The following is a 23625-nucleotide window of genomic DNA, read 5'->3' as shown; positions in this document are numbered from 1 at the left end:
ACTTCATGGCAGTGACCACAGCACTTCACCCCTTCCATTAGTGAGGAGTATATACAGATTGAAATCTGCCGACAAGTGGTGCCACTGAATCTGCACTATGCAGGCCGGTGACCCCACTAACTTATGCACAAGGCTGTAGGCCCTTCCTCATTGCTACCTCTGACCTACACTACGGTCAGCAGTCCTCACAATTCAGATACAGTCCCGATTCCACATGACGCAGTACAGTACGCAAGACACATTGCTCCCAGTGCACCCGTCCACATCAAACATCATCACAGGCTCCTACACTCTCAATGCTTCTGGTACCACTAACCCTATTTAACACAAGCAAATCCCACATGTCTAACTGTGTCCTGAGTCCTGAACAGCAGTGACCCCAACTTCGTGTCAACAACCACAGCACCTCACTCCCTTCGATTAGTGGGGAGTATTTTCAGATTGAAGTCTGCCGACAAGTGGTGCCACTGAACCTGCACTACACAGGCCGTGACACCACCAACGTATGCACGAGGCTGTAGGCCTTCCTCATCGCTACCTCTGACCTACACTTCGGTCAGCAGTCCTCACAATTCAAATACAGTCCTGATTCCACATGACTCAGTCCAGTACGCAAGACTTATTGCGCCCAGTGCGACCCATCCACATCACACATCACAAGCTCCTACACTCTCAATGCTTCTGGTACCACTAACCCTATTTAACACAAATAAATCCCACATATCTAACTGTGTCCTGAGTCCTGAACAGCAGTGACCTCAACTTCGTGGCAGTGACCACAGCACCCCTTCAGTCTTTTTTGTTGTTCTTTTCTTTAAATAATTTTTTTTATATGTAAATCTATACATGACTAAGATTCTTCTTTGTTCAACCCCACAGGGATACTTCTGGGCCCAAGAAAGTTGTTGGGGGTATGTTGGTAAATGTGAAAAAAGGGTACGTTACCTCCTAATGTGGGAGAGGGAGCGCCTAAAAGAGGTATCACTCACAGAAATAACTCCGATTTGTTTTCAGAAATGCCTGGGACTGAACCACAAAATAGTTTTTCAATACTTCTGTAGTGTGAGTTATGAACAGTTCGGACCCAGGCTCGCACAGCGACAGCTGCTGCCCGTCCACTCAACTCAGATGCAGTACTACAAGCCATCCACGTCATTGTGTCTATCCCTGCCCTGTTCCGTCGTACGCCACGCCACGCCACTCCGATTATGGTCCGACGTTGGCCCACATAGCTACCTGTCGCAGGCGAACTCGCTGTTGGTGTGCAGGTCTGTGGTCTAGTTCTCAACATCTCACGGCCACTCCCTGAGGACTGGTTTGCACACACACCACAGTCATCTGGCACATGTAGCACAGGCCATGTGAACACGCAAATATAATAGATCAACAACTTTACAACCTTTATTGATGGTGCTCACTAGCTGACGAACGGTTCACAGGTCTTAACCATAAAGACTCCATGAAAACGTGCATATAAGGTTAGTCGCACCCTTAACTATATAGCCGTCAGCAGCCTACCATCCCCTTGGCGCGGACTTCATATGCATAGAGTTACTGCCACCCCAAACTCATGTGGCCATCAGGAGCCTACCACCACGTGCCACTACCTTGAGTTCCACAAGCTTAGCGGCACTAAACCCTAAGGTGCTCTCTGCCATTGACGACTCAGTAACATCTGTGAGATATGCCAGGCCGCGCAGAAGTTCAAGTGGTCTCCACCATACACGACTCAACGACACCTATCAGATCCCCGAAGAAGCTAATGTGGTCTCCGCCATTTGACTCAACGACATCTGTAAGATGCCCGCACAATGTGATGTGATGTCCACCATTCAGGACTCGGGACTCTGCAACACATCTGAGATCGACGGGGTTTTGATAGGCACGTGCAGTCCGCCAACTGCTGCACACTCCGATAGCACCAATTAATTATTTGCTAATCGATGCGCAGAGGCGACAATCTCTCTCTCTCTCTCTCACTTCCCTCTCTTCACTCTGTCTCTCTAACTCTCTTCATTCCTTTCCTTCTATCTCTCAATCCTTTTCTCCCTCCCTTTCTTTCCTTCCCTCTCCTTTTCTCTCTGGCTTGTTTTTCCTTCTCTGTTTCTCTCCCTCAGTCCTTTCATATGCACATTGCACACGTCCTTATTTTGTGCTTTATTTTCTAAGCTCTGTCGTCGACATCCATGGTCCCCAGAGGAATCTTCCATCTTGTTGTTTTCTATTGTATTTGTAAAATTGTATTTATTATTTTATAAATATGTTGATAAATAAATTACTTTTGAGAATAGTTTATGGGTTTTTTTTTTTTGTTTTTTTTTGCGAAACCTTTATTGCAGATAAGACATGTACACAGCAGTGTGCCTACAACCCGATGTCAGGGCCGGCTGCAATCAGTTCAGTATCAAATAGTACAGAGCCCTCATCCTACGGCATGTAGGAATACCATTTGATAAAACGCAAAAGTCAGTAATTGCCAACTTGCCAGACACAACTCAAGTCCTGCCGCCATGGCACATATATCAGATCACGGTCTAATTTTATGACTTTTTGTTTAAAACCCAACAACGCCCTCCCCCAACCCCCCACCCAAACATTCCCGGTTCCTGGTCACAGTAAGATCTTGTGGTACATCTCAGAGTTGTAAAGCAACACATAACTTGCCGAAAAGCATAATAGCAAACAAATATGGTGTGTAGCCCCTGACCTTTAGGCCCTGCATGTGTCGGTAACCATTGGTTGTCAAAGGAATTGTCGACCCAGTATAACAGTCATGCTCTTAAGGGCCTCCCGCATGCTAGAGTTCAGGTAATATACATCAGAGACCCTCACAGTAAGGTTGCATATGCCGGTAATCACATAGATCCTCCCCCACCCGCCGATGAACCCCCACTTTCATTACCAGTGCTGTCGTCATCAGCCAGGGATAACATATACATTGTGTATGGGGTCCATATGTCCGCTGGTTGTGATGCCGCTGGCAAATCCTCATAGTAGCAAGTCAGTTGGTCCCTGCAATATGCCATATCCTTCAGCCACAGTTGAACGTCAGGTGCCCTCCTACCCTCCCACACCATAGCAACTCTCCGTTTAGCTAGCTGTAACGCCAACACAATCAAGCGTCGCACTTTCGCCGGCAGTCCAGAGGCTATTCCCAGCAAACACAGGCGTATATCCAACACAACCTCAGTTAACGTCATTGTAGTTAGTGCTGCAGTCACGGCCCCCCAGAAGTCATACACTCTTGCACATCCCCAGGCTAGGTGCACAAAATCAGCATCATCCTCACCGCAACAAACGCACTGTGCAGTGGCACGGAGACTGTAACGGACCAGTTGCACTGGTGTATAGTACCACTGATGCACAAATTTGTAATGAAGGAGACGAAAATTACCATTCGCCGCATACCCCCCAGTCATGGAGCAACATTCAGTCCACTCTTCATCAGTCAGTGGCTCTGGAAGGCACCCGTCCCATCTGGTCCTAGCCAGCACTGCACCTCCCCCTTCGTCCTCTTGTGCAGCACGGTATAACCTAGAGAGTAGCTTGACCCTATTCGTAGTAGTATAGAGCAACTGCAAGGCACCGAGTGCCGGTGGTTCCTCTGGATATGTAGGATATAAGGAATGTACTGCAGCCCTGAGTCTGACATTGATAAAGGTGGACATAACTGCGTTGGTGGATCTGTCCGTCATGGCCTGTAAGGAGAGGAATGAGACCCTGAGGAATAGATTCCCCATGGTATGTAGTCCGGCACCCTGTAGGACCTGCAAACCCCCAATTTCACCCGACACCGAGATCTCCGAGTGATACAGCAGTGGCATATCAGGGGCGTACAACGGCAACTTGTTCGCTCGCCTACCCAGCTCCCGCCATGCATTGGCGGTGGATTGTACTGTGTCCACTTCGCCCTTCTCGAACACCGAATGAGTATTTACTATCATGGCCCTCAGCGGATTCGGCAGAACTGCACTGGCTTCGAGCGCCACGTGTGGGGTATACGGAGGGGCTGAGAGCCAGTAGATGGCAAAGTGCGCCTGAGCACATAAGTAATACAATTTCATATCCGGTATAGCAAAACCTCCCAAGTCATACGGCTTAATCAGGACTTCCCACGTCACTCGCGGTTTCTTACCAGCCCAGGTTAAAGTGATCAATAAGGACCGAAGCCTAGCAAAAAAGTGCGATTTTAACGGGCGTGGGATATTAACAAAAAGATACAAAAATTTCGGTAGCACCACCATTTTAATTAGCGATACACGATCAGCCAGGGTAAGAGGCAGCCGAGTCCAACGTGCCACCTGATCCTCCAACTTGGATATAGCCACCCCATAGTTAGCCCTGATAATTTCTTGGCTATCCCGGTGCATCCAGATTCCAAGATAACGCACCGCTTCTGTCGCCCACTCCAGCGGGAATTCTAAGGGAAAGGGGAGAGTAGCATCTGTGAGAGGGAGCATGACAGATTTTTCCCAGTTGATGGAGAGCCCGGAATGATGACCAAAACGAATGAACTCTCTGAGTATAGGTTCAAGATAATGAGCAGGTTCACGCACATATAGGACCATGTCATCAGCGTACATAGATACCGCCAAAGACCGAAGAGGGAAGTTCAAAGCTGCGCCCGCATACCTCTGCCTTAAAATGCAAGCCAGGGGTTCCATCACGATAGCAAATAGCAAAGGCGAAAGCGGACAGCCCTGTCTCGTCCTCCTTTGCACAGGAAACGAGCCCGAAACGTGTCCATTGACCCTCACTCGCGCTATGGGATTAGTATAAAGAAGGGTTATCAGTGACGTAAAAAAGAAGGGCACCCCCATCCTATGTAATATTGCCATCATGTATCGCCATGCAACTGAATCGAAGGCCTTTGCGGCGTCGAGCATGACAGCCACTGCAGGCAAGTCCGGTTAGAGCAGATGGAGGACCGCAAACAGTGCCCTCAAATTGTGGGTGGTGGACCGGAGCGGAATAAATCCTGACTGGTCCGGTAGTACCATGACTGGAAGAAGTAATCGCAGCCTGGTCGCCAGTACTTTAGCTATAATTTTGACATCGGTGTTCATGAGGGACAGAGGTCGGTATGATTCGCATTTGTTAAGAGGTTTGCCTGGCTTCAGCAGCGCCACAAGCAGTGCTTCTCTCATTGTAGGTGGGAACTGGCCCTGTTCCACCGCTTCCTCCAGCACCATTGCCAAATGCGGAAGCAGAAGATCAACGTATTATTTATAGAATTCGGATGGCAGCCCATCTGTACCAGCCGCCTTTCCATTTGGAAGGGCTGCTATCGCATCTCTAAATTCCCCCTCCGTGATATGATGCATAAGGAATTCCTGCTGCCCCCTCGATAGCCAGACCAATGCAATGTCCTCAAAATACTGAGCTATTTCCCCTTCTTCCGCCGTTTCCTTATATTCATACATTTGTTCATAATATTTGGTAAAACAGTCCAGAACGCCAGCCGTGCTAGTCACGATGTTCTCCCCATCTTCTATCTCCTGCACAGTGCAGTGTCTAGCCCAGGGTTCCCTTATACGATCCGCCAAACCTTTCCCTGGTCTTCCCCCTTCGCCATAGTATCTCGCCCTAGTGCGTTTGGACAGGAACTTCACCTCCTGATCAGCCAGTTCATTATATTCTGTAACTTTCGATCTAATGGCAGCTAGCAAGGTCTCATCCGGGCATTCTTCCAATTGACGTTCAAGCCTCGACAAGTCTCTCTCCAGACTAGACATGGAGTCTCTGAGCGACTTAAGGAACCCGGACTGAAGACCAATACATGCCCCACGTACAGTCACTTTGAAGGCCTCCCACACCGTGCACATACTGTCTATAGACCCAACATTCTTATCAAAGAACTCCTCAATGATCCCCCTAAGACGTTCACGCAGCACCTGATCTGTCAAAGTCCCCGGCGATAAACGCCAAGTGAAAGGAGCCGGTGTATGCGCCGGCAATCGCATCTCCAAGCGGACCGGGGCATGATCTGAAATTGTGTGCGGCAGGTGTCCCACATCCATTACCCATCCGCAAACATCTCTGGTCACAAGCCAATAGTCCAATCTTGACCATGTGTCATGGGCCGACGTGTAACAAGTGCCCTCCCGCCTGCCAGGGTGTCGCAAACGCCACGCATTCACCAGCCCTCTCATCCCGTCACACACCGCGTCAGCCGCTCTCTTTCGCACACTGGGCCTATCTTGTTTTTTGTCCATCTCCCCGTCCAGAGCAACATTCAAATCCCCACCGCATATCACCGCCGATGGAGGCAGCATGTAAATTTTGTTCCAAAGCATAACATAAAAGTCAGGATCATCAACATTAGGACCATATACATTAAGGAGGGTCACCAGAGTGCCGCATAATTTACCATGTGCTATAATATACCGACCATCTTTGTCAATCTCTTCGTGCTGAATAACAAACGGTACATTTTTTTTGATCAGGATCATCACACCTCGTGCATAGGATGAATAAGCGCTCGCCAGTCTAACACCCGCCCATTGCTTACCCACAGTTTCTGCCGCCCTTCCCTTAAGATGTGTTTCCTGAAGAAAAACCACCTGAGCGCCATGCCTGTTCAGGAACACCAACATTTGTCTAGTTTTTTGTGGACCACCGCAAAACTCCAGAAAAAACTCCAACGCATCCAGAACGCTTCAGCTAGGCTCATATTAGACATCCCGCGTAAAGAACACATCTCTGGTCACCTGAAAAGCCTCCACTGGCTCCCCGTCAATAAGAGGATTACTTTCCGACTCCTAACCCACGCACACAAAGCACTCTACGAAATCGGACCCGAATGCCTCAACACACGACTATCCTTCTACACCCCCCCCGCCAGCTACGATCCTCCAACCAGGCCCTTGCCACTGTACCTCGCATCAACAAAACCACCATGGGAGGTAGATCCTTCTCCTACCTGGCAGCTAAAACCTGGAACTCACTTCCCACTCACCTTCGCCTTACTCAGAACCACCTAGCATTCAGAAAGCAACTTAAAACGTGGATATTTGACAAGTAAGTCCCCACCCTTCCTCAAGCGCCTTGAGACCCTCTGGGTATGTAGCGCGCTATATAAATTTATTGACTTGACTTGACTTGACTTGGACGATTCAATCCTCTGACATTCCAAGTAACACAGGTAGGTTTTCCCCCCCTATCCATGCATCCAATTTTGAAATATGCCCCAAAAACCATAGTACCATCCCAAAGGCCTGCCAAGGGCACATTGCATGCAGCACATTATCGACCTAATGTTAATTGGTAGCACCCCGTAAGTCAAACAGTGCATCAACCAGCAGTGCTGCAACCTCTTTACAAACCACCCACTCCTCCCACCATAGACCAGGAACCCCAGCAACCCTTCCCCAGAACTCCAGAAACCCTCCGTCCCCCCGCCTCCCACTTCAGCATCTCCAACCTGCCAAAGCTGTCCCCAATCCCCCCCCCCCCAAAAAACCCAACAGTATATATAAAAGAGTGTGGGGATCTCCCATACAAGGGGGCGCAGTGGCACACAACTCCCGCCAGAAGACCAACGAGAGTGCAGACCGTGTAGTTCAGTAGAACGTCCCATCCCCCCAGCCCCGGCTTCCCAGCATTAAGAATCAGAGCAAGAAAAGGCACTCAGTATATAACCACAGAGACACCTACATTCCTAGTGCGCCTCAATATAACTCTCATTGCACATAGAATATGTCGTGGTCAAACAGTATATTGCAATGGCGCATGTCTGCGCGTCAGTTGTTACCGTTTAAGCCACAGAGACACCCGGAGCACGCGAGATCCAAGTACTAGTAAACGCACCTGCAGGAATGTCAATGTTCAAGCATTATTACACAGTAAAAGCTAGCTCCCGCAGGTGGTCGGTGTCATGCATCAGAGGTCGCACCACATAATGCAACGGCGAGGGAAGCAGTCTGAAACTGGGCGGCAGCCCACTCCACAGCTTTCGAACATCTTCAATTGGATAACAGCTAGGAATGAAGTCCCTAAGCCACCTCTTCCTGCAGGTCCTCCTCTCCATCTTGTCGCACATTTGAGTCTCATTTGCGTTTTTTCTGTTTCTGAGCTCACTTCCATCGGACTCCCGTATTAGCCACAGTGCTCCTGCCAATACAAATTGAGCCATCGCGCTCCACTCCTGGCGTTTCCACACAACCTTGATGGAAGCCCCGGAATTGTTTTGAAAGAATGCCATTAGCCCCGCGGTTTCTCCTCAATAACCCAGAACGAGACAACCAGCAAGTAAACCGACATTAATGTGATAATAGGCATTGTGTTAATAATTGTTGAGCAAAACAATAATGCTGATAATTCTTGTCCTGATGATGATGTCATAATTTAAAAAGGCATCGAAACGTCGTCTGCAAAAAACCCCATATGCAATATGATGAATGCTATATTGTTTGACGCAATGGTATGGTTATGTTTAAGAGATTGAGTCTGTAGCACTGAACAATAGTATACAGACAGATTTTCGCTTTGCCTTTTTGGCCATTTCTTTGTTGTTTTGTCTTAAATGTTGTGGGTCACGGCTGTGCCCACTTGTTATCTTGGTCTTAAAACTCTCTCTATGAACTTGATCATTTAAAATAAAATTCTTGTCCGGCTGGACAAAGAAACATACTACTTATTAGGTGTATGATTATTATTTTTTACTATCCTGTCCACATATAGGGACCATTGTCTTTTGTAAATAGACTCATATAGAGGCAGCGTCTTTGTAAGCAGAAGACACCCCAAGAAGAGGAGGAGAGCATGGGTTTAAGATGTGCATCCTGAAAAGCCACAGGAAAGAAACAGTGCTCGAAGACCTGAAGTGAACCACATTAGAGAGGTGGGAAGAGTGCGTGAGAGGGAGTACAAGATACAGATGAGTGGAGGGGCACGGAGGCTAGAGGTCGACCAGTGCACATCGCGAGGAGGTATAGGAAGGCAGCGTGTATTAGCATGCAGTATAGAGAGGAGACAGGGAGTGTGAGGGTTGGATGAGAGGGGGCTGTGGAATTACCAGATGAGTAGGTAGAGGAGTGTGAGGGAGAGATGAGGGGGCAGTGGGTGTGTGGGGGAAGTCAGGTAATGCTTTTTGCTTCACCTGAATTTAATACAGAATTTAGATAACATAACTTCCAAGGAAGTTATTATGAGAGCTGCAGCACAAGTTCAACATGTGTTGCACTTGAAGCCTTGCTAAACCTTTATGGTCAGTCTGTAATAAAAGATGAAATAAAACAAGGAAAAGCAAGGAGAAAATGTGGGGGGAGAAAGCAATGGAAAATGGGAGAAAAGCAAGGAGAAAGCACTCAGGGAAGAAGCAAAGGTAAGACAGGAGCGGGAGTGATGCAGCAGCACTGTGTGAGCTGGGCCTGGCTTTGCTTCTACCAGATTCAGTAAAGCAGTAATCTTGAGAAAGCATAGCAAAAACGCCTAACCGTAAATAAGCTTTGCCCAGCTAGCAGACCCTCTTTTGCCTCTACAGAGGTTGTGAAAGTAATACAGGCAAAACAGACTAAGCAGACATGAGAGAAGGCAGTACCTAGGTTTCAGGCAGACACTTGTACAGACAACCACAAAAGTCAGCTGACACTGACTTAACCCCATTAATGACTTACATTAAATTAAGCCCCAGCATAACAAAGCCCTCACAATCCCAGCCAGTACAGGCTAGAGCAAAGACTACCAGGAAGCATATAACCACGCCTATGCCTTAACAGAGGATGCACCCCTCGGTACAGGCCACAATACAATATCAGCATGCATGTGAAAGGCAACTAGCAGAGAGACGCTCATCTCTTCACCAGCAGAGCCAAGACAGGCAACTAATAAACAGCAGCATTTGCAAAGGCAGCAAACACTCACATCAGTCGAATGACACTTGCAATTTTACCAGAAATCAGTGGGCACCCCTCATTTTGCTGACTCCTTGTTGTTCCAGCACAGGCAGCATCAGTGACAGGCAAATTACTCACCTCTCAGCCCCACCACATGTTAGCAGAAACTAGATCTTAATACTGAAGTAGAATGCACGTTCACCGAAGAGGCCTGGTCCTGCATGCATGGTGCTCCGAGCTCCTTCTAAAAAGCTCAGGCATGTACTTCATTCAGAGCCAGGCAGCACTGCACAACAGTGAAAGAGAATGGGCAGAGTTCCAGAGCGGGGCAGAGTTAGACGGACTTGTCCCACAGTGTGATAACACAAGAGGACCTTATGCTTTGGTACATATGAACTTGTCCTCGTTAAAACTTATAAGGGTCACAGAATTGACTCTCCATGATAAAGAAACATAATGGCTAAGTGCGGATTCTGTTTCAAATTAAGAAAAAGACCACATTCAAAGGAACTGTTTAAAATGTTTATACAAGATTAGCCAAATGTTCCACTATAAAAAAAAAACTAGACTTGTCCAAGTCAACATGAGCAACAATGACACTCGCAGAAGAATCATCCTCGCTCAGCACAGCTCTGGTCGATCACTTTGCTGTAAATTAAAGGGTCTGTGTGGAAGGCGGGCAGATCGCTGAAGCCAGGATTTAGAGGCGCAGGCACTTCTAAGAAATGCTTGAAGTGAATAATAACTAGCAGCAAACTATAAAGGAGGATTAAGCTCCTCGCCGTGGGGGACGTCATGACAACAAACAACGTTTAAAGAAGGACATGTGGGCTGTATAGGCATCCAAGACTGCAGTATTTTCCTAATGTCTCCGTTTACCCTAATGGCAGGCCCACTTTTGTTGTTTTGCATCTCTTAATTTTACGGTCATCTGACCTGCATAGAAGTGCCGTGTTTGTCTGTTACAGCCGTCGGTACTTATGAATAACTGTAGATTTGGGAAGTAAATATAAAGTAGAGGAAACAAGACTGGAGCATCTCTGTCGCCATTCTGAACCCGAAAAGGAGCCAAACTGAACTAAAACAAAGTGTGCTGACGAGCACATACATTAAGAATAGAGGAATTGTACATGTAAAAGGGGCAGGATCCATGGGAGGAAACCAAGCAACAAAAAGAGGGGCAAATACAAAAAAGTGACCAGTAAAAAACATGCATTTACGAGAGGCACTACAAAGAACCAATTAAAAGCAACAGGCAGCAATGGGCGTTTACTTAGCCCACAGAGTAGATACAGCATGTCTCAAAGAAACAGCGCATGCGTTGCCTAGGCGAGACCTAAAAACGTTAATAGTAATTTCAAGATCCACCACTTACTTTAAAGCCCAGAGATTTAAACAGACCCTCCAGCTTATCGCGATTTCGCGATTCACGAAAAAATCGCGAAATCGGCAGATGGCCGCGATAATTACCATATTGGCCGCGATATTTAGAAAAAGGTGTCTCTACCGGGAGACAGCAAAACAAACAATGCGTTTGATTGGCTGTGCGCCGCCACCCCTCCCCCCCACTCGTGTGTGTCAGCAGCTTCCTGGGACACACACAGTCAGTTTTTGAGCTCTGCCAGCCGCACCCAGTACTTCACAGGTCATTATGCCAAGCTCCCCTTGCGCCAAGGGACTGGAGTTACCATGGCAGCGCACTGTGAAAGCAGAGCGCTGTATTTATAGCAGACACCGATACAGCAGGACCCCCAGAGTGACGCAGAGCCCTCAACACTACGATCCTTAGTCCAGGCGAGACTCGCTGAACAAAACTGCTGCTTGTGCTCCGGCCGGACTCGGAGACCGGTTTATGTTAAAGGGAATTGCGTGTGTGTGGGGGGAGGAGGGAGGCAAGGAAGGATAAGTGAACTTCCTGGAGATTTATAACTAGATATCTTTACTCGCTCTTAGAAAACAAAATGTAAAGAAAGCTACAGGCGAGCTGGTAAAATATTGAACTGGTAGCATGTGAGAAAAAGAAGTGTTGCACACCTCAGCAATGGAAGTATCCCGCACACATTAACCACAAGAGCCGTCTCAATTCCAAAGACACCAGGGTGCATGGCCAGACCCCAAGAAGAGGCTCAAGCACCAGCGACCAGATTGCTTTTAGGAATGGGGGCAGGTGGTTTTGAAGCAAGGATATAATAGAGTCGATCAGTTATTTTACTTGTTCATCTTCTGTCGTCCCATCAACCCTCGCTTCACACTCATAAGACCACATAAGAACTCTTGGGAGGCAGGCAATGACATCCAGAAATAAAGTGTTTGAAAGAATTCTTTCCTCATGTACTGTAGGAAACAAAATGGCATGGGTAAAGAAAAGGTGGGTGTACCTAACCCTGAGTGGGCGTGCGTTTGTAGCCTAAAGCCCAAAGATGGTGGTTCAATTTAAGGAAATACAACTTTAGTAGACTGCAATTCCACAGCCACTATAAACGCTTGTACTCTCTTCGCCAGGGTTTGAGTCAATGTTTGTGATAAACTATCTGTCTGGGAATGCACACCACTAGTTAGCTCTGAGAAGCAGCGCACTCCCTACATCCAGGTTAAGGTCAGCCCTGCCAACTCCTGAGGAGGTCTTAGAAATATATCTAGGAAGACCAATCATATTCAGGTTCATGTCTGATAACAAGCGGCAATAAAACGTGAATTAAGCAGAAGAAGCACTTTATCTTATAAACAATATACATGGGTTAGGGGCATATTTTTCTTTTATGGCTGGAAGGGGGGGCCGCATTCTTTTTATCCTTTCCAGGCCGGGCCCCCTGGTTACGACCTGTGAAGCGCCTCGTTGTTGGTGTCGTGAGTTGCACGGGGGGCTCCGTCCGCAGTCTAGACTCTCAGCGGGGCTTGTAAGCCCTGGCACGGCCCTCCTAGGAACAGGACTCATTTCCGCATCATTTGTACTCTGCGCCTGCCCCTCGGATCTCAGGCAGGAGCCATGACTTCAGAGGCAGGAGAGCTTTGGGGGCAGAAACCAGACATGCAGGGAGGGTCAGGTGTGGGTGAGTGCCTGTCACTCAATCCCTGCATTGCATCCGCGCTGGGGTGGCCCTGATGGAGACAGGGATGTTCTCCCAGATTCTGGGTACACGGATGGAGGAGGCCTGTTGTCTTGTTTTGTCTTGTCTTTATTTCACTTCTTAGGAGGGCACAGGTCCTAAAAAACAGAAGTGGGGGGGGGGGTCTAACCAAGTTAGGCAGCATAGCGCGTGACATCACATTGAGTGACATCATTGAGCGCGACATGGCACATCGCATCACAGGAAGTGGCATCAAGACCAATGACCTCAAAGGAATTGACATCACAAAATATGACACAAAGTTTTAGACCTCACACTTCTGTTTAGCCCAACTGGCAGATAAAGAACTGCAATTCCAAGGGATAACAGCCTTCACCTGTGGGTTGCTTCCTCTATTCCATATTCCAGATTGCCTAATCAAAGTGGAATACTCTGCTAAAACAGTTTCCATTGATTTAAGGCTGAAAATGAATGCATATGAGTAAAATAAAGTGCAGCTAAATTTGCATATTTGTGCCGCTAAATTTGCAAATCCATGCCGCTATATCCTGGGGGTCTGTTTAAAATAAAACATGAAAAGAACTCTCAACCACCCCGAGATTAGACACGTGTGACTAATGGCAAAGTGTTTCATAACCTTGAAAAAACACATTATCAATGCTGAATTTGTTTAAAAAAAAAAACGCCAGGGCACTCGTCACGAGGACACTTCCACTTGCACAGCCCATTGCTGCTGGAAGCACTACCAATTACAGTAGCAACACAACTACTAACCATCACACTCCTTGAAGTGTGCACATTCTGGCTATTTCAGGGCCCTAAAGGCTATAAAAATGGCTTTGGCAGCCTATATTTGTCATTATTTTTTGGGCTTATTGAACAAATAAACAACTGTTGTGCTCAGTCTCCAAATTACATAAATAGCACTACCATGTGGCATACACAAATAGCGCTACCATGTGGCAGATGGTCGTTAGTGCCGGTGTTGATAATTAAGTGCAGGAAACCACTGACTCAAATTAAGCACTGCATCTAATTGTTGAAGGGGTATGGTGGCTTTCAAACCCTGCCTTCCTTCATTTCAGAATTGTTGTTGTGTTTCCATCGAAACAGAGATCATCCTCACAACGTCCTCTTTTCTGGTTTGAACCAGGAATTTGCATTGGTCAGATCTTTTCTTTTTTTTTGTGTCCCCTGGAGGCAAGGTTTCTGGACAGGTGGCTGCTAAAGCCACTATTGCCAGGTGAATATTGTTGTGTATTGCTCGCTGTATAATGGAGCACAACCTCCATCTGGTATCCAGGCACACAAGTCCGCATTTGTGGCTTTCTCAAGTGTTGCACCTGTCACAGACATGCTGTGCTATGACTTCGGCTACCCGCACAGACACTTCACTCTTGAAATTTTCTCCCCATGTAGTGTAACATGGTTACATGGGCATGAGTGAGAAAGAACATGGATGGGAAAGTATGATCGTTATCTGTATGCTCTTTCAAATGTATGTACAATTTGCTTCATATAAAGAAAAGTCTAACTCTAATCTCTCCCAGCATAGCTACATAGCTCAAGTATTTAAACCTCCAATCAACCAGCTAATTTTGATGTGTCTCTAAGATAATAGATGATAATTTGAAGAGACAACTTGGTTCACTCACTCATTGAATTTACAGCGTATGTTTTTGCGATGCGCCTAGTGAGCAGGATGTGTGGCCTAAATACTGGGCCATTCCTTCACAGCCACACAGACTGGAAGTTCTGAAATATGGCTGTTTGGGTTTCTATACTGAATGTCCTGACCAGAAAGCAGTTGATCAGGAAGTGCTCAATCTCCACTATTTATCCCCTTTACCTAAAGAGTAGGCATGTCAGGTGTTCATGTTCTTGAAAATAATGGGTAAGCAGACAACATTGGGCCTCCCCACTCATGAAAATTAGATCTGTTCTCCCAAGGATATACCTTAAGGAGAGGTTGAACCCACTAGGTAGGTCCCCTCCATCTGAAATCTTAGCATGCCTCTCTTGGAATGTGTGTCATATAGAATGGCAGCTAAGGCACCACACATATTTTCTGTACTATAGCCATCTTAATGTGGCCTCATTGTAAATTGAGGGGGAAACTGGAGACTACAAATGGAGAATACATTCTAGTTGATGTGGATTAGGCAGGTTAAAAACTATAAATGTAGGAATGTATATTTGTGACTATCATAATCACTAACCTGTAGAGTGGGAGTGCTCCTGAGTTATCACATTTTTGCTTATTAGACCACATTGCACCTATAGCCGTTTAAAAATTAAGGCAGAAATGTGGTGTTTCACAACATACTTTCTAGGTTAATAGCCCCTTAGTGGCACATTTTCTCTAACTAACTGGGGGCCAGTGGTAAGTGACTCGGAGCACTGCGCATTAACCCTTGACTGCTTCAGGACCCTGAGAGCCTGCTGGGTATTCTTTTTACCTTCTCTGTACCTGCGACCTTATCTCATTGAATGTTTTAGGGTGTAGCTGGATACCTTGCCTGAACTTCAGCCATTTGGTTCTTTCTCAAATTAAATACTGTGAACCCTTTTCCAGGTATTTAGAAGGGCGGATATTTGTGTCAGAGGTGTTACCTGGGAGCCAGACGGAGGTGGATGAAGTGGTGCTGACAGGCGACATCATCGATGAAATCAACGGCATCTCCTTGCGTTACGCAGTCAAAGGGCAGGTGGGGTGTATATTCATATTTTGTTGTTGCTCGGGGGTAGAAGACACATTAAAGACTGGTAGTATCCCTCCGGAGTACATTCCTACATAAGTATCCAGGATTCAACCAACCTGTTCCATATATTCATGTTGCCATCAAGACCTGTACCGAGAATTCAGTGTCCAGCTCAACCAACCCTGCTGTTCTCCCCCACACAACCCATGCAGCCACCAGAATTGCTGCTATACAGACCTAGCAATTCATGGCCCATGCATATGGCCATGCAGGGAATACAGGGTCCAACCAACCTTGCCCTCTACTTGTCTGCTACTATACAAATTATATATTGTAAATCATTGTTCAACCAGATATTCTGACCCAGCCATGCTACTATGCTGAGGATTCAGTACCAAACAGGCAATCCCTCCTCAGTACGTCACTGTATAGATCCAAGTGATTCTAAACCTACTGCTAGTCTTTCCCTTGCATGATTCACGTTTCTTCAGTCCAGGGCAACACATTAACTTGGGGGATGAGATTTACACATGAAATTATTTTGCACCTATGCACGATTCTTGATAGAAGCGATATTGTGGTAGATGCTATGGCAGTTGAAGAGAAAAGCGTATTTCACAAATTTATTCCATGTGTTTGATAGAGGAGTAACTGGTATCTTGCACCCCACTTTATGTCAGGTGTGATTGTTGTGGACCTGCTCTGAAGCAGATTGTTTATCATGCTACAACTAGCCTCGCCCTGTGTGTCCATCTTGGTTTTTCACAGCATCTTATAAACACAGCTGTAACTCTTTTCCCTTCCAGGCTGGGACAGTGCTGGGCAACTTGAAGGGCACACCATTGAGTTTTAGACTTATCCGCTGGAAGTGGCATGATGGAAGTGTCTACCGACCACTGCTGCCATACTTGAAGGTTCTGAGAGAGAAGGTGCCTTCTTTTCAGCTGCAGGAAGAACCCAGGCATTTAGAATCCTGCGAAGACCGTTGCCTTCAGGATGGCAGGTATTGAAGGGTTGATTTCCTGTGATTTAGAATCGTGTCATTGGTCTGAGCATGGCTGGTAGGGCCCAGGACAAAGCTCCAGGATGGCCTTTGATGGGGTGGTTCTACATTATGAACTGTAGGGCAGATTAGTGCATGGGTGGGTGTTTGCTCTGCTGAACGGTTGATACAGTATGATGTAGTGCACTCTTAGGGAGTTCAGTAAGGGAGCAAGAGTTGTATATCTATTGCATGCCACATAAGACATCATCTTGTCAGTTCATAGTGGCCATTAAGATAGGGCTCCAAAGGTGCGCAGGCTGATGTAGCAGGCAAAATAGTTTTCAGTGTTTAAACATTCTAAATATTGGATTTGAGTGACTTTGGGGATCTGTGAGTCTGTAGAATGACTTTCACTAGTCTTTCTGTGCATGGACTAATGGAATGTGTTTCCATACTCTGTGACGGTGGATGTTGAGTTGAATGTCAGCTGCCGCTGCCTCCCGAATAAAGGATGAGTATAATCACGTATACTTTTTCTCGTCAACCCCTATCCCTCTCTATGTCTGTCATTTACTTCTCTATTAGTTTTTTCGTTTCCTATCTCCCTTTTGAGAGGACTTCAACTTACCTTCCTGGCCAGGCCATTTAACAGAACCACCTTTTAGTCACTTGAGCAGAGATTAGGATCCAAGGACACACACTACGTAGAGTGCCGGACATTGATACTTTGTGTCAGTCTTAGAGCACATGAACAGACCGCATTAGAAACTTGCGGCTCCATTGTGTCAACAATATATGAGAAACCTTTAATACATAAATGGAGTTTAACATTCATTGATAAGCTATTTGATTGGCCAGGGGCTCAGGATAAGACATCAGTATGAATCTGATGCAAATTGCAGATCGTTGGTACATGGACAGATGATTAAGGATAGGGCACATTCACAGATCATACAAGGAATTTGGGCAACAAAGGCAGACCATGTAAGTAAGTTTGGGTGCTTGAACATACACTTTGAGGTTCTTGTCGCTTATGAATAGACTGCAAGGAGCTCATGCTTGTATGAGGACTTCAGTCTTATGCGTATATAGTACATCACCTTACAACAAACACATCTAAGGCCTGCAGACTGCACTGTATGGAAAGTGTCCTTGTTATTTGTTAATTAGCACTTGTATAGTGCACAATCTGCCATTAGTATGGCATATCCGTTTGCTATATCTCTACCATTTCATGTTCTGTGGCAAGGTGACTCAATTTGCAAGTAATGGCTCTAAGTAATAAATAAAATATGTATAGTCGCTTAATACTTTTTGTGAATTTTACCTACCAGTTTTTTTTGGTTGCAAAGTTTGATATAACTGAGAGAGCTTTTCTTCGCTGTCATGGTGCCCAATGGTGGTGTGATACATTGCCTCTCTACCGTCTTATCAAGTTCTTCTGGCAGTGGATCTGACTGCCTGCAAAGGATGCAGGCTTTAGTTTTTAAGATTGGGTCAGTGTGTCCAACGTCTGTAACATTATCTCCCTTCTCTGGCAGGCTTTTGTACAGGGTGCGATACCTGGGCCAAGCCAATGTTGGATCGGTAAGTACTGGAGATTTGGATTGGGGAGGGTGGAGGGATAATAGAGCCTTCTCATTATAACACCCACTTTCTCCTCTCTTCTTTGCAGTATGGCGGTAAGGAAGTATTGGACCGCGGCATCTTGATGGTTTTAGAGCAGCGTTTGCCTCCCAAGGTACAATACAAGAACGTTTTGTGTTTCTCCTGGTTCTTTTTGAAGTATAAGCACATGCCAGGAATGTCTAGAGAGGAGAAGATGGTCTGACAGAAGGGGGATAATCAATCAATACATTTGTGGAGCGCACTATTCACTCGTGAGGGTCTGAAGGCGCTAGGGGGGGAGGGGTGCTGCTACAGCTCGAAGAGCCAGGTCTTGAGTAGCCTCCTGAAGGTCAGTAGGTCCTGGGTTTGCCGTAGGAGGATGGGGAGGATGTTCCAGGTTTTGGCGGCAAGGTGGGAGAACTATCTGCCACCGGTGGTCGCTCTTCGGATGCGGGAGATAATGGCGAGGGCGAGGTCGGTGGAGCGGAGATGGAGGTTTGGGGTGTAGAAGGTGAGTCGTCTGTTGAGGTATGCTGGTCCAGTGTTGTGGAGTGCCTTGTGTGCGTGGGTGAGGAGCTTGAAGGTGATCGTCTTGTTGATGGGAAGCAAGTGCAGGTCTCTCAGGGAGGGGGGGATGTGGCTGTGGTGGAGGATGTCGAGGATCAGACGTGCAGAGGCGTTTTGTATCTGTTGTAGACGTTTCAGGAGTTTGCCCGAGGCTCCTGCGTAGAGGGCGTTTCCGTAGTCCAGCCTGCTGCTGACGAAGGCCTGGGTGATCATTCTTCTTGTTTCGGTGGGGCTCCACCTGTAGATCTTGCGGAGCATGTGGAGCGTGTTGAAGCAGGAGGATGAGACGGCGTTCACTTGCTTGGTCATGGACAGTGTTGAGTCGAGGATGAACCCCAGGTTGCGTGCGTGGTCGGTGGGTGTCAGTGCTGCTCCCAGTGCGGTCGGCCACCAGGAGTCGTCGCAGGCTGAGGGCATGGAGCCGAGGATGAGGACCTCTGTTTTGTCCGAGTTCAGCTTCAAATGGCTGTTCTTCATCCAATCGGCGACAGCTTTCATTCCTTTGTGGAGGTTGGTTTTGGCAGTGGGGTCATTGGTGAGGGAGAGGATCAGCTGGGTGATGGCATAAGAGATGATGTTGAGATCGTGCTGTCAGGCGACTTGGGCGAGCGGAGCCATATAGGCGTTGAACAATGTTGGGCTGAGGGATGATCCATGGGGTATGCCGCAGATGATCTCTGAGGCTTTGGAACGGAAAGGGGGAGGCGGACGCTATGGGTACTGCCGGAGAGGAAGGATTTGGTCCAGTCCAGAGCCTGGTCTCGGATCCCTGCGTAATTGAGGTGTGTGCGTAGGGTGCGGTGGCGACAGTGTCGAAAGGCGGCTGATAGGTCCAGGAGGATGAGGGCCGCGATTTTGCCGTTGTCCAGCAGGGCCCTGATGTCATCGGTGGCGGCGATACGGGCAGTTTCGGTGCTGTGGTTGCTGCGGAACCCAGACTGGGACGGGTCCAGGATGTTGTTCTCCTCGAAGTAGTGGGTCAGCTGTCTGTTGATGGTTTTCTCGATGACCTTCGCCGGGAACGGAAGCAGGGAAATGGGCCGGAAGTTCTTGAGGTCCCTTGGGTTTCTTGAGTAAGGCTTGTCAGGCTTCTCATTCATTTTACTGAGGGTTTTGCAGACTATACTTAATTGGTATTGAACTTGTGGAAGGCTGCACTCTGGAGTGAGGGTGGCGAATGATGTTGCAATTTCTCTTCACTTAATAAAGTAATGGTGCAGCAGGTTCTTCTCCACTCGATGGAGGATGGGTTTAGCAGGCGTGATCTTCACTAGAATACAGGTGTGGCAAGCTATCCATTCATGGACTTTAGGGTGTGGCTGACCACTTCACTTTCAGAAGTGAACTTGTGATAGCTTTTCCTCCTCTCCAGGAGTGTGTGGCATATTTCCACTCAAGAGAGTGAGGATGTGCAAGGGTGTCCAGTCATGGGAGTTAGCTGTTGAAAGGTTGCAGTCAATTAATAGGTTTAGGCAGCAAGATATTAGGTAATATAGCTTATTTACTGAAGGTCTACAATACCAATTAATGCTAATATTAATGTTCCTCTTTCTCAGAATTGATAGCTCCAAGTTATTTTTACAAGCAGTAGTTCCTTGTAAAGGTAGTCCATTGCTGATATATTTGCTCTTTTTCAAAACCCCTGTTGATTTAATAAAGTCAGTAAATGTCTGTGTTTTATAGGAGGTCATGTTGGATGTCAAAGAGACTGAAGTGATTGTGAAGGAAAAGAAAACCTACAAGGTGAGCAATAGATGTTGTTTTCTTTCAATTTACCACAGTGATTTATTTAGAGGGCCTCAGGTTCTCCACCTTGGCAAAACAACTGAGAATCAAAACCTCTACAAGACCAAATCCGTTATCCATCAAACTTATGTCTTATAGTCTCACATACTTTTCACTATTTTGACAAATCATGGTTGGGAAAATAATCTTTTGGGCGTTTTTAGGGCCAAACCAACAGTTAGTATGGCTCCTAATGGTTTGAGCCAGACACCCACAAAACCTTACAACATATCTGCTATCTTCAAATTCTATTTTATGCCATTCTGGGTTGTAAACCTCATTAGGACATCTGGGAGACAACCTATGCTTTGCATGTGTTTTCACTTCTTCAACATAGAAAAAGAAACACACGTTTTTAGAGCAGGGTTTCAGACCACATACTTTTTGTGCTTTGGGTTCTTCAGACTTTGGGACTCTGTGGCTGTACAGGTCATCAGTGATCATGAGATTTGTGTTCCCCATATTATTGGACTGTTTTGCTGCAATTTTGGAATAAAACAGCGTTGTAAATTCTGCTTGAAATATCACTGTTGATGAGCTCTCACCATGTGTCTGCCTCTGGACAAAAGTGAAACTCCACGTTAGGCTTGTGCAGTTTTCAAGCTGAAAATCTGCAGCTCAAACTTCTGAATGTTTCAAGCGTGGTGTTGAAGCCTGATTACAGTGATGTGCTGCTTTCGGAGTCAGCTGCCCAAAGTCTATCTTTAGCACCAGTGACTAAACTTCAGGTGTTAAACAGGCATTGTTAGAACAATACATTTTGGATCCTGGGAAAGGACCATACCGAATTCCCAGGTTGTGGACCCACAAAAACTGGTGCTCATATTTATTATCTTATCAAAACACATCAAACCTAAAATGTCCCTTGGAAGCAAGGCCCTTGGGGCAAAATACATCAAACACTAGACCAACTTACAAGTTCAAAGCCACTTAGTGTCTTCAGCATTACCATTTTTGAAAGAACCTGGTGCCTTGGATCTGAAATGCTACAAAGAATATAGTCCCAAAAATTCAAACGACAACACTATGAGTCGATTCCTAGAAAATGTTATTGTTTGACCCAGTTAAACATTCCTTTAATAACAGCAACACTAGAGCGGCACGAACAGGTTCACTCAAGAGTTGTGATTGTCAGACTTCACAATCAACCTTCACAGGTGGTCTCAGACTCCCAAGCAACATGAAATGTCAGGATGTGGGTATCAACATTGTGAAAGCAATGGCAGCTACTGCAACAGTGTAACATCTAGCCTTTAGAATATCCCGAGGCACTACTGGATCTGAAAGATTTAATAGTATTGTTCCCATGTGCCTGTAGATGCCACAGTGTGGCTTCATGTTGACTTTGTTCCCGCATGAAAGTCACGATGGAGGCGCATATGAGTGCCACCCCTGCATATCGACATAAGTTCCCTTCTTTCTGCACCTTTTATACCAGTATCCCGAGTTCTCTCCCTAATTCTTCCTCATCAGTTATTGTACTGTTTTATTTTTAGAGCAACCTTATTAACATTTCATTGTTAAACGGACAGTGCATACATCTAGATATCAGTTGTACAGCGACTATTCTGTAGCAGTGCCTAAAACGGTAAATACTTCAAAACAGCAGTTTTAAATTGGAGCAATTAATTGAAGGGGGCTGTTCTATATTGTTCAGCTTACGATGGGATAGTCAATGCAGTCTTTAGTGAAGCAATAGCTGATGTTGCCTTGCCTGTGAGTGCAAGAAGATACATGAAGTGAAGAAGTATTCAGTGGTGTTGGAGGATATTACAAAGTGGAATCTTATGACAGGAACAAAGTGTAGTGAGTAGGAAAGGCAAGTCTGGATCAAGAGAGCGTGTCAGTTTGAGACTCAGGAGGCTGACGTTAGGGCCAGCTCAAGGAACACGTTGTGGCCCAAGAAGTTTGAAGACTATCTGTGCGAATAGTTCTTGACCATTTAGATTTGAATGAACAGTTAATGTATTACTAGTATTAGAAATGTAACAAGTTAAATTAGTTCTTAGCATACATACTTTATAAAGGTGTTTAATGCATCTATCTCTAGCTATATATTATTAGCAATATTATGCCATCTCTATTTGTTTCCATTATGTGTATATTGTTTTGAGGAAAGTGGATATGTTGTATTCAATGTAATGTCAAGTTAAGTAGCAACCAGCTCCTGAGGTCATAGTATTCTAGACTGGAGCGGGTGGTCGTTGTGGAAAGCAGGGAGATGGAGCTGGTTCTGTTGAATTGGCTGGTGCTGCCGTGGGGTGTATTCGATCACAGAAACAATAAACTACATACTTGTCTGTATGTGGTACTAAATACTGCGCTGAATTTCAATGTACCTTTCCTGCTGCTGAGGTGCTTTGTGCAGTGAACTTTCCAGACTCCCAGTAACTGGTGTTACTTCAACTTGGCTTCCAGGACATCGGTTTTGGTTTGAGGGGTGAGCCACAAGGCCGCTTGGGACCACATGTCCCAGAAGCCCTCCCTGGACCTGCAGCTGTTGGAGTTTAGCGCTATTTAAAGCACGTCCCAGCCCTGTGGTGAGCGAGCTGCGCCGAACTTGAGTTTACCTTTCCTGCTTCCGGGGTGCTTTGTGCAGTGATTTTCCTGACTCCCAGTAACAGAGGCCACTTCAACTTGGCTTCCAGGCCATCGAATTTGGTTTGAGGGTTGAGCCGCCTAGGGGAAATGGCCACTGGGGACCACATTTCCCATAAACCCTCCATGAACTTGCAGCTGTTGGAGATTAGCGTTATTCAAAGCTTTTCGCATCCCTGTGGGTCACGTGCGAGCCATGCACGCAGGGCTTACCCCCTTGACTCTGCTGCTGGACATTGTTAGAGACACTTGAGTAAAAGGTACTTTTATAATACTGCACCCTACTATGTTTATGGGCTTCATCTGATATTTAGCTCCTCGACTAATTAAGTGCCAATGCATACTTCCTAAAGCTCTCCTGGTTGCTTCACGCCGCTGGGTGGGGCATACAATCTTGGTGTGGAACTTTGTTATCACATCCTTTATACAGTTTATGAAAGCTTTGGCTACTTTCTCCACATATTTTCTTGTGTTTG

At 46.3% G+C, this 23625-nt stretch overlaps 1 protein-coding gene across 2 annotated transcripts in view; it reads left to right on the top strand.

The window, feature by feature from the left end:
• Nucleotides 1–23625, top strand: part of LOC147702103 (uncharacterized) — a 574906-nt gene that overhangs the window by 408349 nt on the left and 142932 nt on the right. For both annotated transcript variants that reach the window (XR_015297502.1, XM_086930735.1), the window contains exons 9-13: nucleotides 15480–15612; nucleotides 16413–16609; nucleotides 18133–18178; nucleotides 18267–18332; nucleotides 20450–20509. Coding sequence is in view for 1 of the 2 variants with exons in the window: in XM_086930735.1 (XP_086786861.1) it covers nucleotides 15480–15612; nucleotides 16413–16609; nucleotides 18133–18178; nucleotides 18267–18332; nucleotides 20450–20509 (502 nt within the window). In the remaining variant the exon portion in view is untranslated. The remainder of the gene's footprint in view (nucleotides 1–15479; nucleotides 15613–16412; nucleotides 16610–18132; nucleotides 18179–18266; nucleotides 18333–20449; nucleotides 20510–23625) is intronic.

The sequence above is a fragment of the Lissotriton vulgaris genome, chromosome 7 (assembly GCF_964263255.1).
Source record: "Lissotriton vulgaris chromosome 7, aLisVul1.2, whole genome shotgun sequence".
NCBI lineage: Eukaryota > Metazoa > Chordata > Amphibia > Caudata > Salamandridae > Lissotriton > Lissotriton vulgaris.
Note: the sequence above shows the minus strand (reverse complement) of the source record. Positions and strands in the feature narration are given on the sequence as shown.